The 15784-nt window shown below is 46.6% G+C and overlaps 1 protein-coding gene across 2 annotated transcripts in view; it reads left to right on the top strand.

Annotated features, from left to right (window-relative positions):
* lama5 (laminin, alpha 5) overlaps nucleotides 1-15784 on the top strand; it is a 74917-nt gene that overhangs the window by 53981 nt on the left and 5152 nt on the right. For both annotated transcript variants that reach the window (XM_084916005.1, XM_084916004.1), the window contains exons 52-74: nucleotides 314-510; nucleotides 594-713; nucleotides 1238-1392; nucleotides 1462-1591; nucleotides 1674-1776; nucleotides 1858-1971; nucleotides 2084-2266; nucleotides 3144-3286; nucleotides 4295-4474; nucleotides 4640-4779; nucleotides 4892-5036; nucleotides 5253-5386; nucleotides 7723-7882; nucleotides 8885-9019; nucleotides 9143-9282; nucleotides 10585-10717; nucleotides 10806-10949; nucleotides 11096-11226; nucleotides 11311-11472; nucleotides 11603-11726; nucleotides 14826-14980; nucleotides 15152-15335; nucleotides 15631-15768. In XM_084916005.1, coding sequence (XP_084772131.1) covers nucleotides 314-510; nucleotides 594-713; nucleotides 1238-1392; nucleotides 1462-1591; nucleotides 1674-1776; nucleotides 1858-1971; nucleotides 2084-2266; nucleotides 3144-3286; nucleotides 4295-4474; nucleotides 4640-4779; nucleotides 4892-5036; nucleotides 5253-5386; nucleotides 7723-7882; nucleotides 8885-9019; nucleotides 9143-9282; nucleotides 10585-10717; nucleotides 10806-10949; nucleotides 11096-11226; nucleotides 11311-11472; nucleotides 11603-11726; nucleotides 14826-14980; nucleotides 15152-15335; nucleotides 15631-15768 — 3350 coding nt within the window. The remainder of the gene's footprint in view (nucleotides 1-313; nucleotides 511-593; nucleotides 714-1237; nucleotides 1393-1461; nucleotides 1592-1673; nucleotides 1777-1857; nucleotides 1972-2083; nucleotides 2267-3143; nucleotides 3287-4294; nucleotides 4475-4639; nucleotides 4780-4891; nucleotides 5037-5252; nucleotides 5387-7722; nucleotides 7883-8884; nucleotides 9020-9142; nucleotides 9283-10584; nucleotides 10718-10805; nucleotides 10950-11095; nucleotides 11227-11310; nucleotides 11473-11602; nucleotides 11727-14825; nucleotides 14981-15151; nucleotides 15336-15630; nucleotides 15769-15784) is intronic.

Here is a 15784-nt window from a genome sequence, read left to right as displayed (position 1 = left end):
ATGAAGCAGAACTCGCAGAACGGGATGAAACACTCGACAGTGTCAGGAGGAACCAGACGCGCTCTGAGACGACATGAACATCAGATCAGGGTCACAGACGACGAGTTAAACTTCCAGCAGCTCGTCGGACCTGTGAACCAGCTCACACCTGCCCGAGAACGAGGGATGAAGTATCTGCTGTAACATCTGGATGTTTGATGGTTTTATTAAATGTCTCTGACTCGCTGCTGATGTCACTTCAGCGTTTAAAAGCTAATGAGCAGGTTTGTGTTTGAGCTGGCAGGACGCCCGTCTGTGTCTCGTGTTCTCGTAGTTTTGGATCGGGTCAGCAGGCAGCTGGTGGACCGTCAGGAGGAAAATGACAACCTAACTCGATCCATCAGTGACCGTCTCTCCCGCCTCCACGCTGACACGATGGACCTCCGAGACGCCCTGAATGAGGCCGTGAACAACACGGCGAGAGCTGCCGAGATCAACAACGCCAACGAGAAAAGCCTGGACGACCACAACGTAAGAGCAGCAGAGGAAGGAACATGGAGAACGTGGAGAACACCAAGTGATGACTAACCGCTGTCTGTCTGTCTGTTTGTCAGAGGAGGGTGGTGGACCTGCAGATGAAGTCGACCGAGGTGAGAAAACAGCTGAACGTGTCTGCAGATCACCTTCATCAAGTCAACAACGACGTGTGGTCCATGGTGCAGAACTCCAAAGAGGTTTGAATGTCACACATTAAACTTGTCTGTGTGTGCATGCGTCACAGATTTACAGGGGCCGCTTCATCTTCAGCACAGCCGTGATTCAGCCCTCAAAGTGTTCTCAGTCTGCCGGAATCTACGTCCTAACTACTAACAGTGCTAACACCTGCTAACAGTGCTAACACCTGCTAACACCTGCTAACAGTGCTAACACCTGCTAACAGTGCTAACACCTGCTAACACCTGCTAACAGCGCTAACACCTGCTAACAGTGCTAACACCTGCTAACAGTGCTAACACCTGCTAACAGCGCTAACACCTGCTAACAGTGCTAACACCTGCTAACAGTGCTAACACCTGCTAATGGTGAACCATGGCTGGTTACAGCTCACAGATCCGAGGCTGGAGCTCAGACTGTTTCGTTGTTCTGGCAGGCTCAGAATCAGAATTCTTGTTGAAGATCAAAAACAAAAACTTTCTTCTTTAGGTCTTTACCTCCCCTTGACCAGGCTACGTCCCCTTCAGCTCTTTCTCTCCCTCAGGAGTACGAGCACCTTGCAGCTCAGTTGGATGGCGCCCGGATGCTGCTAGCCCAAAAGGTTCAGAATTTGTCTCAGACTAACTCTAAAATCCCGCTGGTGGAGAAAGCGGAGAAGCATGCTGAGCTGCTCAGCGCCCTGGCCATGAACCTGTCCAGGTAGGTGTACGACGTTTAGTTCTTGTGCTTCATGAAACCAAACCAAAAGCTGTGTGCGTCTGTCTGCAGTTTGATCGCAGAAACAAAGAAGGACGGATTCATAGACGTAACGCAGTCGTACAACAAGATCGTCGTCAGCATCGAGCAGGCCGAGGAGGCTGCCAAGATGGCCAGCGAGGCTACCAACAGCACATTAGAGGTAAAAAAACCCAAAATCACAAGTTTGTCCTTTGAGGTGACTTTAAAAACCGAAACTGAAAGTGTGTTGGTCTTGTTTTCAGAGCGTGAAGGGCCAGAACCTCGGTCAGAAGGCGGAGTCTCTGAAGAACCACAGCATGGATCTGAAGGATGAAGTGGAGAAGCTGAATGATGACCTGAACACCAGTAAGCCCAGTTTGGATTGCAGAGATTCATAAAGGAACCCTTTCATCTTCAGTTTGCCTCACCTTCGTTTTTCTGCTGCAGCTCTGAGGCCGCGACTGGAAGATGCTCAGCGCCGGCTCCAGGACGCCAAAACCAAACAGGTTCAACTGACCGAGGACCTGGAGGCGCTCCGGAGCAAACTCAACGCCACCAAAAGTACGACCGTTTAAAAACACGTTGCGCTTACACAATTTGGGTATTTAAGGTTTCCCACGTGACTCCTCACCGCTCACGGCTTCCTGTCGTCTTCTTCTTCTGTGCTGCTCAGACATCAGTGCACAGGTCAACGAAGCCAAGCAAACAGCGGCTAAGGCAAACAGGACGGCCACCGGCATCAACGACACCCTGCGTCCTATCAAAGAGAAGCTGGACGAATGGCAGCGCAGTTACGGAGACGCCAACGCCACGAGCGAGGACATCAACACCGCCCTGATGGACGCCAACAACACCGGTGAGTGATAAACGCTCGCTGCCATGGGCTGTGGGGATGGTCGAAAGATTTCAGACCCGAGCACAGGCAGACGCAGAAACTGAGGTCAAAGTGAGATTAAATCCTGATAAATCAAAACAATCGATCCAAAATCCGACTGATCACAGGGATTCCAAACAGCTGGAGCGAGCCAGAGACAGTAAATACAAATGGCAAAAGGAAGTAGATCCAAATACAAAGCATGAGTCTTTCAAAATAAAACAGGAAGCAACCAAACACAGAGATAATGTTTGAGCATATGAAAAGCTAAGAAAAATTCGAGACTGAACCAACAAAGACCCAACATACTGAAACAATCAAACGAAGAACTAACATTATATAAAATAATAAGACGGACGAATTCCACAAACGTCTGAACTGTCCAGAGCACGACTCACCTGAATGTCTTTGAATTTCAGGACTTTAGGGAGAAATGAGCAGTTTGAAAGAAATGATGAATTATTTAATTTGATTTTATGTATATAACACCAAATTACAGGAACAGTTCAAAGGTGCCACCTGCCACAACTGTTTGGGGGTTATTTATGAGCTCCACCAAAATAAAAGCATGTCAAACTGAAAACTGCGACTAATGACAGACATCTAATATTCAGGAACCAGAAATGAAACTCGTCTCTAATCATTCATCAGGTCGCTGAGCCCTCCAAAGGTTAGGCTGGGGTTCTGTTTGAGCTGCACATCTCAGATTGTAATTTTTTTAATTGAGTGTCAGACATTAATTTCGTTTGCCTTTGAAAGGTGTTCCAACCAGGTAAAAAGGCCTGGATGTTACCTGAACACTCACTGTAGGGGGCGCTGGTGAGACATGAGCTGTAAATGTCTGTCTGTCTGTCTGCAGTGCACAGGCTGGGTGAAGCTATTCCTGAACTCTTGAAGAGGCTGGGCGACCTGCAGAATTACTCTGTTCAGATGCCAAACATCTCCGAGAACATCAACCGCATCCGACAGCTCATAGAGCAGGCGCGCAATGCTGCCAACAAGGTACACCCACAGACTGTATAAAAAGATGGACAGAACCAAAAATGTGGCCATATTTGGATGCTATTGCTAGCTAGCTTGGTTATCACAGATACCTGCTCATAGTGCTGAGTTGGGCGCTGTGTTAGTGCAGTGACCTCACAGCAGCCGTGTTATTGGTCACATGATGTCATTAAACATGCTCCGAAAGACTCCAACAGCACAAACACGGTCCAGAGGTCCAGTTTAGCCTAGGCGACAGCTACAGCCACCTGTGTCAGCACCCACCTGTCTATAGAGGCCAAACAGTTTGTGTATGAGGCTGTAAACATGTTTATTTCGAATGTAAAATTTTAACATGGGAATGACTCACTGCTGCCTCTGCTGGACGTCAGAGGAACTGCAGGTTTTGATTTGATTTTTTCAGTCCTGGAGGTCAGTGCTAGGTGTTTCCATCAGAGGTTCTTATCACAATCAGATTACTTTATTAATCCCTAAGGAAATTATGTCATTCTAATAGTCTTTTATCGTCATTGTACATGTACAGCTAAATTGTGGGTCCTAATAAAATATAAATCATAGACAACAGAGAAATATACACAAAATCATACACAGACAGAACAAAATACTGGCAAAGTGATCGGAGGCAGTGGAAAGGACCGAGTGTGAGTGGGCTGAGGGATAAGGGTTACTCAGACCATGGCTCAGATTGGTGAGGTCGGTGTGTAGAGGGGTGTGGGGGCGGGGCCAGTGTTTGTTAACAGTCTGATTGGCTGTGGGGGAGGAAGCTGTCAGTGAGTCTGGAGGTGTGGGAGACTGAGGAGTGGGAGAAGGCCAGCAGCAGGACACGGAGGAAGTGCAGCCGCTGCTCGACCTTTGTTACCAGGGCGATGGTGTTGTGGGTCCAGGTGAGATCAGTGGAGATGTGGGTTCCCAGAAACCTGAAGGTGGAGACGGATTCCATTTATACTGAGAGGGGAGCGGACCTGTCCTGACGTCCATTACGAGTTCTTTTCCTCCTTCCCCATCCAGGTGAGCGTGTCCATGACGTTTAATGGGAAATCAGGCGTTCAGGTGCGTACGCCGCCTAACCTGGCTGACCTGGCTGCTTACACCTCCATGAAGCTCCACATCAAGCTGCCGGACGCAGTGCGGACGCGGCGACAGGATGCTTCCAACAGTCAGTTTGTGTTTTACCTCGGCAACAAGAACGTAAGTGTGAGGACAGATTGGACTTCATGTCGCTCGTCAAGTCTGTCAGTCCTCGTCGGGGTGTGTCTTTATTAACTGGGATAAATTTAGGACTTAACTTGGTAATTTAGGACTCGTGAACATCGGAGGTGTCGTGTATTTTAAATCTGTGTTTGGGGTTTGCAGCCGAGTCAGGAGTTCCTGGGCATGGCGTTGGTGGGGAAACGGCTGCACTGGTACTTTAACGTTGGAGGAGAAACTGTAGATGTGAAGATGACAAACGACATCCAGTCCAAAGGAAAATTCAGCACCGTCTTGCTGGAGAGGTGAAGCGCACGATGTAACACAACACGGTGTCATTCGATTAAACATGAATGTTTATGCTAGCTGTGTGCAGGAGTTGTAGCACTGATCTGCTCCCCGTGTTGGTGCGCGTAGGAAGCTGCAGCACGGTCTGATGTCCGTAACTACGGACACCTCAACCAGCAAATACTCTAACAAGACTAAAGGAGATCAGGGGCTCCTCAAACTCCCGGCCAATGACACCGTCTTCTATGTGGGAGGATATCCGAATACTTTCACAGTACGTACTGGAAGAGCTGTAAACCCACCAGTTACAGAGTGTTTCCGCATGTTACGCTTATTTTAGTCAGTACAATAAAACTGAGCAGGTGGAGCCAGAGTGAGAATAACTGAGAACGCCTGTGTTGGTACGCAGGCTCGTTGATGTTTACACATTAGTGCCTCGACCACAGGAATAATGAAGAGTTTCCACTTTCTCTGGTGTTTTTGTCGTTAGCCACCTGAAGTGCTCGCCCTGCCCAACTTTAAGGGCTGCATTGAGCTGGACTATCTGAACGAGGAGGTGATCAGTCTCTACAACTTTGTGGACGTCTTCAATCTCAACCCCACGGTGGACATACCGTGTGCCAGGTCGGTCTGCTGTTCGTGCATCTCATTTCAGTATCATTGTGTAAATGCAAACGTTTGTGTTCTTTCTGTTGAATTTAAGCTTATAGCTGAACACTGACGCTCACAGCAAGGGCGTAGATTTGGCTTTGGCATTGGTGGGGACGGATGATTCAACCACCGAACTCTGCCGTTTCTTTTTTTTTTTCCTTTTTGTTTTTGCTTCTTAATAAAAAGAGGAGAAATATACTTGCCTACATATGCTATTCTACGTGCTTTTAAACCATTTAAAATCACAATTCATAGTTGAATTATTAAACAAATGACTAAGTATTTTAGGCTTTAGTTTACTTCAGCCATAATCCATATAAATCAGGTATCATACAAACATAAAAATAGCTTCAAATAAAGTCATGACAATAAAAGAATATGACTTTAAGGACTTAACAACATTACTTCAGTTACAGTACACCAACATCTGTTATATTTTGGCACTAAGGGAACACTGAATGACCTGCTGGGTTTTGTCCATAAAACTACTCGTCTAAGATTACCACAAAGTAAAAGATCTCTCAGCAAAATTATGCAACATTTTAGCCACACTATTGCCCCGATCAGATCAGTGAGCTGGGATTTGCTATTCTAAGCATGAGCTACTGTTACAGCAACAGACATTAATACTACTGGTGTCCCACACAACAACTCAATGTCCACTATGTGAAGGAGCCACACACATGCCTGCTCCTCTCGTTAACAAAGATAAACTGCTGGCATATTGGTTTTACATCTATACTGTCCAGTCTCTCCTGGTCGACATACAGCAGCATTGTTTAATCTCATTTGAGTCATTGTTGACCTTAGCCATCTTTTTAGTCTTCTGAGAGCACTGAAGCTTCTTTCAGCCTCAGTACCTGCGTTTTATCCTCAGATTAAAATTATTATTCTGTGCTTGATGTGCCTCATGTTTGGCCCTGGCTCCTCCCCTCTGACTGCACTAGGACATGTTGCCACCTGATAAAATAACACATGGATTCGTGCCATATAAAAGGTGAGACGTGTCAATTCAGATTCTTTGTCAAACATACACTAATGAATCAATTTACATCAGCAGCCTAACAATTGTCATGATAATAAATACTAGTTAATCTACAGCAGCAAATCATCAGTCAGTCACCTGTGACCTCGCCTCTTCACCTCTGAGCTACAACATGGCAGAGCTGCCTCTGTCACCTGATGAATAACAGTGAGACATTCCACATACATGCAGTCACACATGTGCTTCAAATACAGTCATGAACCAACAGGTCATCATCCAACTTCACCTGTGATCTTGTGTCACCATTACTCTCTGAGCTTTGTGTTGGTTCTTCTGTCACCTGACAAACAGGACATACATGACAATAAGAATAAAATGTGGAGCTGCTTCAGTGTTTCTGTCACTTTGTGCAGACCTTGACTCGTCAGTAATGTTTGTAGGCTGAGTGCATTTTTACAACAATTTGTGCAAACCGCACTACAAGGTGGAATATTTGCAAAATCATGACTACCTCATGACATTTTGTCTCAAAAATGAACCCTATGAATACGTCAGTGCCATTAGGATGAAATTATTGTGTCACCAACATTTAACGTTAGACATATAATTCTAACAGCCTCTGTAAACTAATATCCTGGCTGCTCGAGGCTGCAGTTTTCTCTGACAGTTTCAATCAAAATTAGAAATGCTGCTCTGAGACTGAGAGAACTAATAGTGCTGCCTGCTGTGCAGTTAGTTTCCCAAACACGTTATTCATGGTTACATACAGTTTTAGACTGATGTGGGCCAAAGCATGAGTGAACTTAGCTTTAAGTGACTTGCAGGTTTCTTTGAAAAATACTTATATCCAGGTTCTTCCTCTTTGCTGCCGTCCTCCTCCTCCTCCTCGCAGCGCAGGTTTGCCGCTGCTAAAACGAAACAGAGCTCCCTGAAAGGCTCAGCCAATCACATTGGCCATATTTGTCACACGAGGTAGGACTCCAGTAGAGGACGTAATTTAACTCTTTCTGCACCGCTGGGTGAATGAGACGCTGACAGATCGTTTTTTTTCTTTCTATCGGGTTTGATTTTCTTTACTCAAAGAGATCAAATTATTGGTGGGGACAATTCAATAATCGCTGAATATTGGTGGGGACACGTCCCTTCCGTCCATGACAAATCTACGCCCTTGGCTCACAGACGAGTGGATGAACGTTCATCACTTATTAAATGATGACTTTACAAAAAAAGAAAGTTTTCATCATTTTCTTATTTTCTGAGATACTCTGGTGTGTTTCAACTCCTAACTTTGTCTCTTAAATATGTGTGTGTGTTTAACAAACAGGATAAGCGCCACCTCTGAGCCCTGGGTCAGTGATGGAGCGTACTTTGATGGGACCGGCTATGCAAAGTTTAATTTTTCTCAGTCAGGAAAAGGTTACTTCGTGCAACAGGAAATCAAACTGCTGTCGCAGAACGGGATCCTGCTGATGATGCAGAATGAGGTAACGCTGCTTATACGCTCACAGACCCTCAGAGGGCTGCTCACCTGTCCTTGTAAGCCCCGCCCCTATTATAATGAAAGAAGATGCTAGTTGCACTTCCTTATTCACAGCAGTGGGTGCTCTTTACACACAATCCCCTACAGTTCATAGCAAAAATGCTGAAGGCCGTAACACAGAATAGAATAGAATAGAATAGAATAGAATAGAATAGAATGCGTTTATCGTCATTGTACCTACAATGACATGACAGTGTTCCTCCTGTAAGAACTAAAGAGAACAGTACATATACATATTTACATACACCAAACAAACAGATCACATGCACAGCATAAAGAGAGCTCACAGAGTAATCAGGTGACCTTACTACGCCCACATGACTTATTATCAGGCTTTATTGACCGTGGAGTCCAGTCGGTGCGTGCAGCACACAAAGCTGCCTCATTTCCACACTCGTGTTCTAGGTTATCTTCTAATAACCTGACATATTGGATTCACATTTGCAGGTTTTGCACTTCTTCCCTGGTCATCATCACTTCTGTTATTCTCTGTTTGTCGTGGTGACACTCGTGCAAATACGGAGCCGTCAGAAGAAGCTTGAGTTACTTTTTATACAGGGTAACTGGAAGAATGAACTTTTCTACTCAAGCACTCAGAGCGCTTTATACAACAGGCCCGAGCTGCAGAAGTGCAGATGTCCTGTCCTTCTACTGAAGTACAGATACTTGTGTATAAAAATACACTGATTCAACTTCTTTACTCAAATACAGTAAAGAAGTATTTGTACTTCATTAGCTCTGAACAAGCCTCATGCGCAGGAGCACTTTAACATTCAGGCTCTGATAGCTGCACCATAGCAGCCAACCTTCCCGTTAGTGGAAGGGTCGACCTCCTGGACCGGGGTCATGGCCATCAAATGTCCGGCTCCGGTTCCCACTGTACTTATTACACACATATCTGTATATTTTCCTGTGTAACTGGATTTCTTTTCTGTCTGCTGTGCAGCAAAATCAGTTTGTGTGTGTGGCGGTGCTTCGTGGCCAGGTCAGGCTCTTCTATAATATTAACGGTTCTCTGGTGGACGTCGAGCCCGTGGCTCCGCCTGAACTCTTGCGGATAAGCAACGGCGAGTCCAACAGTGTGAGTCCCTCTGCGTGGTTTTTCATGTTCCTACCTTGAAAGCATGCCGATCACTCTGATTGCTCCTTTTAGTGGTCAGTATTGTGTACTTGTTTGTGACGTGCTGCATTTTTTCCCATATAGCTGTTTCTCATCGTCTGGAATGAACTACTTATGGTGAGGAACAACCAAAAAGATGCCATCAGGACTAACATAAAAGGCATCCCTCAATTTGACAACAGCTGTTACCTGGGTGGAGTGCCAGAGGACAAGATGCCTGAGATGTACGTGCACTAAGTTTCTTATTGCTCCATTTCTAAGCTAACGTTAGCAAGTCTGGAACTGCATGAGTGGAAAAGAGGCACAGGGGCAGGGCTCAAGGGGGCATCTGGGGTGGCACAGGCCCTACTGACATTTGTATGTTGCCCCCTAGAATTGTTGTCATGTCAATGATTAAAGATTGGAGCGGAGGATGGGCAAATCGAACTCCTGTTTTTTAACATTATAAATGAAATATACAATATGAAAAATGTAATAAAGGCTTTTGTATTAAAACAAATGGGCGGTGCGGTGGTTAGCACTGTTGCCGCACAGCAAGGTCCTGAGTTCAATTCCACCATCAGGCCGGGGTCTTTCTGTGTGGAGTTTGCATGTTCTCCCCGTGTTTGCGTGGGTTCCCTCCAGGTACTCCGCCTTCCTCCCACCATCAAAAGACATGCAGCTTGTGGGGATAGGTTAATTGGATAATCTAAATTGCCACTAGGTGTGAAAGTGCGAGTGAATGTGAGTGCGAATGGTTGTCTGTCCCTGTGTGTTGGCCCTGCGACAGACTGGCGACCTGTCCAGGGTGTACCCCGCCTCTCGCCCTATGACAGCTGGGATAGGCTCCAGCGCCCCCCGCGACCCTGAAAAGGAGAAGCGGAAGCGAATGGATGGATGGAAAACAATAAATTATTAATTTTAATTAAACATGAAAAAGGATGTGTGAGACACTTACTTACTTATTCCACTTATTTACTATTTACTCTATTGAACATTCGCTGTCCCATTTGACAGTAAACCCGAGCCTTGTTCCAAGGAAGCAGCTGAGAGTAGCTCTAATAATTCATCTCGTTACCTCGCCACTAAGTCTTGTGCTTTGGGGCTGTCTCATATGTTTTAATGCATGTTTATGTCGACAGGAGGCCTGTGAACTTTCAAACTGTGCCTTTGTTTAGCTTATTTTCCAGATTTGCATGAGTCCTGTTATTACTGCCCTTCGTAATGTCTTGGGACTTTTCTTTTGATTTAATTTGAAGTCTTCTGGGTTTGCTGGTCTCACTGAGTACTGTCCAGGCAGCTACAGAGATTTTAAGCATAAAGATGCTGATAGTTACTCGGTCAGCATCAGACAGCAGATTTAGGTTAGCAGCTAGCTGGTAAAAGTAGTATTTTAAATAGTGGACACAAACCTGTAGGAAGTGTTTTCTAAAGTGATTTAACATGTTGTGAACTTCTAGTTTCTAATTGGATTAAAATTCAAAGTTATTATCAGGGATGTGCTCTGGGTCACTAACACTGAGTTCATTGTGTTTGTCTCCCCTCAGGTTAAAGGACAAGTTTTCTAAGACGGGCTCTGTGAAGGCCTGTATCAGGAACTTGAAGGAAAGACAACAGCATATCAGCCTGAAGAAGGTGGAGACCTATGGGGTCAGCTTTGGCTGCCATGACAACCTGCTGGTAGGAGGACACACTGAACCCATCAGCATGTAACAAAAAGGAGTGAATGCAGGTTTTTCATGTTGTGTGTGTGTGTGTGCATGTGCAGTTGGCTCGTGAGGGTTATTTCCCAGGTCAGAGCTACCTGAACTTTAATGTGACGGATGCTTCTAGTATCATGAACAACTTCTTTGCCGGCCTTGGCTTCAGAACTGAGACGACCGATGGACTCATGTTCTTCCACAAAAACCAGGTCAGAGGAAACCCTCAACCACTTCCTGTTGAACGTTGCCTCTCAGCTGTCTGTTTCCCGTATTCTTCTTCTGTCCTGATCTGTTGGATCTATGATGTGCTGACTTCTTCCTTGTTTCAAACTCTTGTGATTTTCTGTGGCCACAGGAGGACGTCTGTCAGGTGTTTTTGCAGAAAGGCCACATCGTAGTGCAAGCTGGCAACAAGGCGATTAAAACGCAGAAGACGTACAACGATGACATCAGTCATTATGTCACCATATACAACAATGTGAACGGGTAGGATGGCAGCGGTTACATTTTCCTCGCATCCACAGGAAGCAGCGTTCCGAGTGTCGTTTGACCTCTCTGCTCGTTTCTCAGGATACGTCTGTACGTGGATGGCGTGCTGGAGACATCGCCTCAGACCACAGTGAACCCAACAATGAAAACTGTCTTGTCCACGATGGGAAACACCTTCCTGGGAGGAATGCCCGAAGGCCCGAACAACCTGATTGGCTGCATTACTAATGTTTTCATCAAGAGGTTAGTTAAAAATGACTTTCATGAGCCGCCTTCATAGATTGACTCATCAGCCTGTGTGAAATGACTGAAACGATTAAAGCTGTTGTGTGAGTTCAGCTTGGATTGTAATGTGTTTGTTTGCCATCTGCAGGGAAACGGCGGTTCTGGACCTGCTGAAAGCCACTGACAATGTAGATGTTTCTATGAAGTGTCCTGCTGCTAAACAGCCTCAGCAGATCATTGCTGCTCAACCAAAACAGAGCAACAAGCGCAAGGTACACACAGCAACAAGTGAAGGTACACACACAACAACAAGTGAAGGTACACACACAGCAACAAGTGAAGGTACACACACAGCAACAAGTGAAGGTACACACAGCAACAAGTGAAGGTACACACGCAACAACAAGTGAAGGTACACACGCAGCAACAAGTGAAGGTACACACGCAACAACAAGTGAAGGTACACACGCAGCAACAAGTGAAGGTACACACGCAGCAACAAGTGAAGGTACACACGCAACAACAAGTGAAGGTACACACGCAGCAACAAGTGAAGGTACACACGCAGCAACAAGTGAAGGTACACACACAACAACAAGTGAAGGTACACACACAGCAACAAGTGAAGGTACACACAGCAACAACAAGTGAAGGTACACACAGCAACAAGTGAAGGTACACACGCAGCAACAAGTGAAGGTACACACAGCAACAAGTGAAGGTACACACAGCAACAACAAGTGAAGGTACACACGCAACAACAAGTGAAGGTACACACGCAGCAACAAGTGAAGGTACACACGCAGCAACAAGTGAAGGTACACACGCAGCAACAAGTGAAGGTACACACAGCAACAACAAGTGAAGGTACACACGCAGCAACAACAAGTGAAGGTACACACGCAGCAACAAGTGAAGGTACACACAGCAACAACAAGTGAAGGTACACACGCAGCAACAAGTGAAGGTACACACGCAGCACCAAGTGAAGGTACACGCAGCAACAAGTGAAGGTACACACGCAGCAACAAGTGAAGGTACACGCAGCACCAAGTGAAGGTACACACGCAGCAACAAGTGAAGGTACACACAGCACCAAGTGAAGGTACACACGCAGCAACAAGTGAAGGTACACACGCAGCAACAAGTGAAGGTACACACGCAGCAACAAGTGAAGGTACACGCAGCACCAAGTGAAGGTACACGCAGCAACAAGTGAAGGTACACGCAGCACCAAGTGAAGGTACACACGCAGCAACAAGTGAAGGTACACACGCAGCACCAAGTGAAGGTACACACGCAGCACCAAGTGAAGGTACACACGCAGCACCAAGTGAAGGTACACACAGCACCAAGTGAAGGTACACACGCAGCACCAAGTGAAGGTACACGCAGCACCAAGTGAAGGTACACGCAGCACCAAGTGAAGGTACACACGCAGCAACAAGTGAAGGTACACACGCAGCAACAAGTGAAGGTACACGCAGCACCAAGTGAAGGTACACACGCAGCACCAAGTGAAGGTACACACGCAGCACCAAGTGAAGGTACACACGCAGCACCAAGTGAAGGTACACACGCAGCAACAAGTGAAGGTACACACGCAGCAACAAGTGAAGGTACACACAGCACCAAGTGAAGGTACACACACAGCAACAAGTGAAGGTACACACAGCAACAAGTGAAGGTACACACGCAGCAACAAGTGAAGGTACACACAGCAACAAGTGAAGGTACACACGCAGCAACAAGTGAAGGTACACACAGCAACAAGTGAAGGTACACACGCAGCAACAAGTGAAGGTACACACAGCAACAAGTGAAGGTACACACGCAACAACAAGTGAAGGTACACACGCAACAACAAGTGAAGGTACACACGCAGCAACAAGTGAAGGTACACACGCAGCAACAAGTGAAGGTACACACAGCAACAACAAGTGAAGGTACACACGCAACAACAAGTGAAGGTACACACGCAGCAACAAGTGAAGGTACACACGCAACAACAAGTGAAGGTACACACAGCAGCAACAAGTGAAGGTACACACACAGCAACAACAAGTGAAGGTACACACGCAGCAACAAGTGAAGGTACACACGCAGCACCAAGTGAAGGTACACACGCAGCAACAAGTGAAGGTACACACGCAGCAACAAGTGAAGGTACACACAGCAACAAGTGAAGGTACACACAGCAACAACAAGTGAAGGTACACACGCAACAACAAGTGAAGGTACACACGCAACAACAAGTGAAGGTACACACGCAGCAACAAGTGAAGGTACACACGCAGCAACAAGTGAAGGTACACACGCAGCAACAAGTGAAGGTACACACAGCAACAACAAGTGAAGGTACACACGCAACAACAAGTGAAGGTACACACGCAGCAACAAGTGAAGGTACACACGCAACAACAAGTGAAGGTACACACAGCAGCAACAAGTGAAGGTACACACACAGCAACAACAAGTGAAGGTACACACGCAGCAACAAGTGAAGGTACACACGCAGCACCAAGTGAAGGTACACACGCAGCAACAAGTGAAGGTACACACGCAGCAACAAGTGAAGGTACACACACAGCAACAAGTGAAGGTACACGCAGCACCAAGTGAAGGTACACACGCAGCAACAAGTGAAGGTACACACGCAGCAACAAGTGAAGGTACACACGCAGCAACAAGTGAAGGTACACGCAGCACCAAGTGAAGGTACACGCAGCAACAAGTGAAGGTACACGCAGCACCAAGTGAAGGTACACGCAGCACCAAGTGAAGGTACACACGCAGCAACAAGTGAAGGTACACACGCAGCAACAAGTGAAGGTACACACGCAGCAACAAGTGAAGGTACACACGCAGCAACAAGTGAAGGTACACGCAGCACCAAGTGAAGGTACACACGCAGCACCAAGTGAAGGTACACACGCAGCACCAAGTGAAGGTACACACAGCAACAAGTGAAGGTACACACGCAGCAACAAGTGAAGGTACACACGCAGCAACAAGTGAAGGTACACACGCAGCAACAAGTGAAGGTACACACGCAGCAACAAGTGAAGGTACACACGCAGCAACAAGTGAAGGTACACACGCAGCACCAAGTGAAGGTACACACGCAGCACCAAGTGAAGGTACACACAGCAACAACAAGTGAAGGTACACACGCAGCACCAATTGAAGGTACACACGCAGCAACAAGTGAAGGTACACACGCAGCAACAAGTGAAGGTACACACGCAGCACCAAGTGAAGGTACACACGCAGCACCAAGTGAAGGTACACACAGCAACAACAAGTGAAGGTACACACGCAGCACCAACAATAAGACGTGACTGTGATAAATTCAAGGTTTTCTCTCTTAGGGGAAGCTGAAGAAGCCGTCAGGATCTCGCAGTCGTAACACTAGGGACTCGTGTCAGGGTGAGCTGTCACACCACGAGAGGGGAGCGACGCACTTCAGTGGCTCCACCCACAGCTTCCAGAGATACGACATCCTGCCCAGTTCGTTCGGCTCCACGTGAGTGTGAAAGAAACTTTAAGAGATCCAGTCCCTTTCTTTCTAAGCTCCTTGCATGCCATAATCTGGATGACTGAGAACCTACACAGACACAAGCTGCTAAACAGACTCCGCCCCCTCGTATTCAAGGACCAAACTACAGCTCAGATGCTCGTGTTTCTCTGTCTGCAGGCCTCACATCTCAATGCTGTTGAGGATCAACTCATCTGACGGGCTGGTGCTGAGCGCCACCAGCAGGCAGCGAGGAGGAGGCGCGATGATGCTCAGAGTCTCAAACGGCCACCTGCTGCTTCAGTTTGGGAAGAAGTTTAACCTACGCAGCTACAGGAAGTACAACGATGACCAGTGGCACACGGTGAGCACGCACAAAAACACAAACACATGCACACGAACGCACATACTTGTTTTCATAACTTAGTGAGGACATCTCATTGACACAATGCTTTCCCTAGCTGCTTAACCATCAAAAATGAATGCCTAACCCTCAGCCTAATCCTAACCATAACCTAACTGTAACCCTGACACTAAAACCACGTTTTGGTTAGCGTGTTAGCGTTGAGCTAACGTTTTCTGCTACCAGCTGTGTTTGTGTCTCAGACCCACCTGAGTTTACCTGAATGATGTAACCTGATTGCTCCGTGTCCCTGCAGGTGTTCATAAAGCTTGAAGGGCAGAAGATGAGTCTGATTGTGGACGGTATCAGTGTTCAGTCCAACAGGATATCTGGACGAGACCGGACTCGTCTCACCGCACCTTTATACGCAGGAGGAGTCCCTGCCTCTGAGGCGGTAAGCGTTTCTCCTG

This window comes from Perissodus microlepis, chromosome 20 (genome assembly GCF_051167445.1).
Source record: "Perissodus microlepis isolate ML-2025 ecotype Zambia chromosome 20, ASM5116744v1, whole genome shotgun sequence".
NCBI lineage: Eukaryota > Metazoa > Chordata > Actinopteri > Cichliformes > Cichlidae > Perissodus > Perissodus microlepis.
Note: the sequence above shows the minus strand (reverse complement) of the source record. Positions and strands in the feature narration are given on the sequence as shown.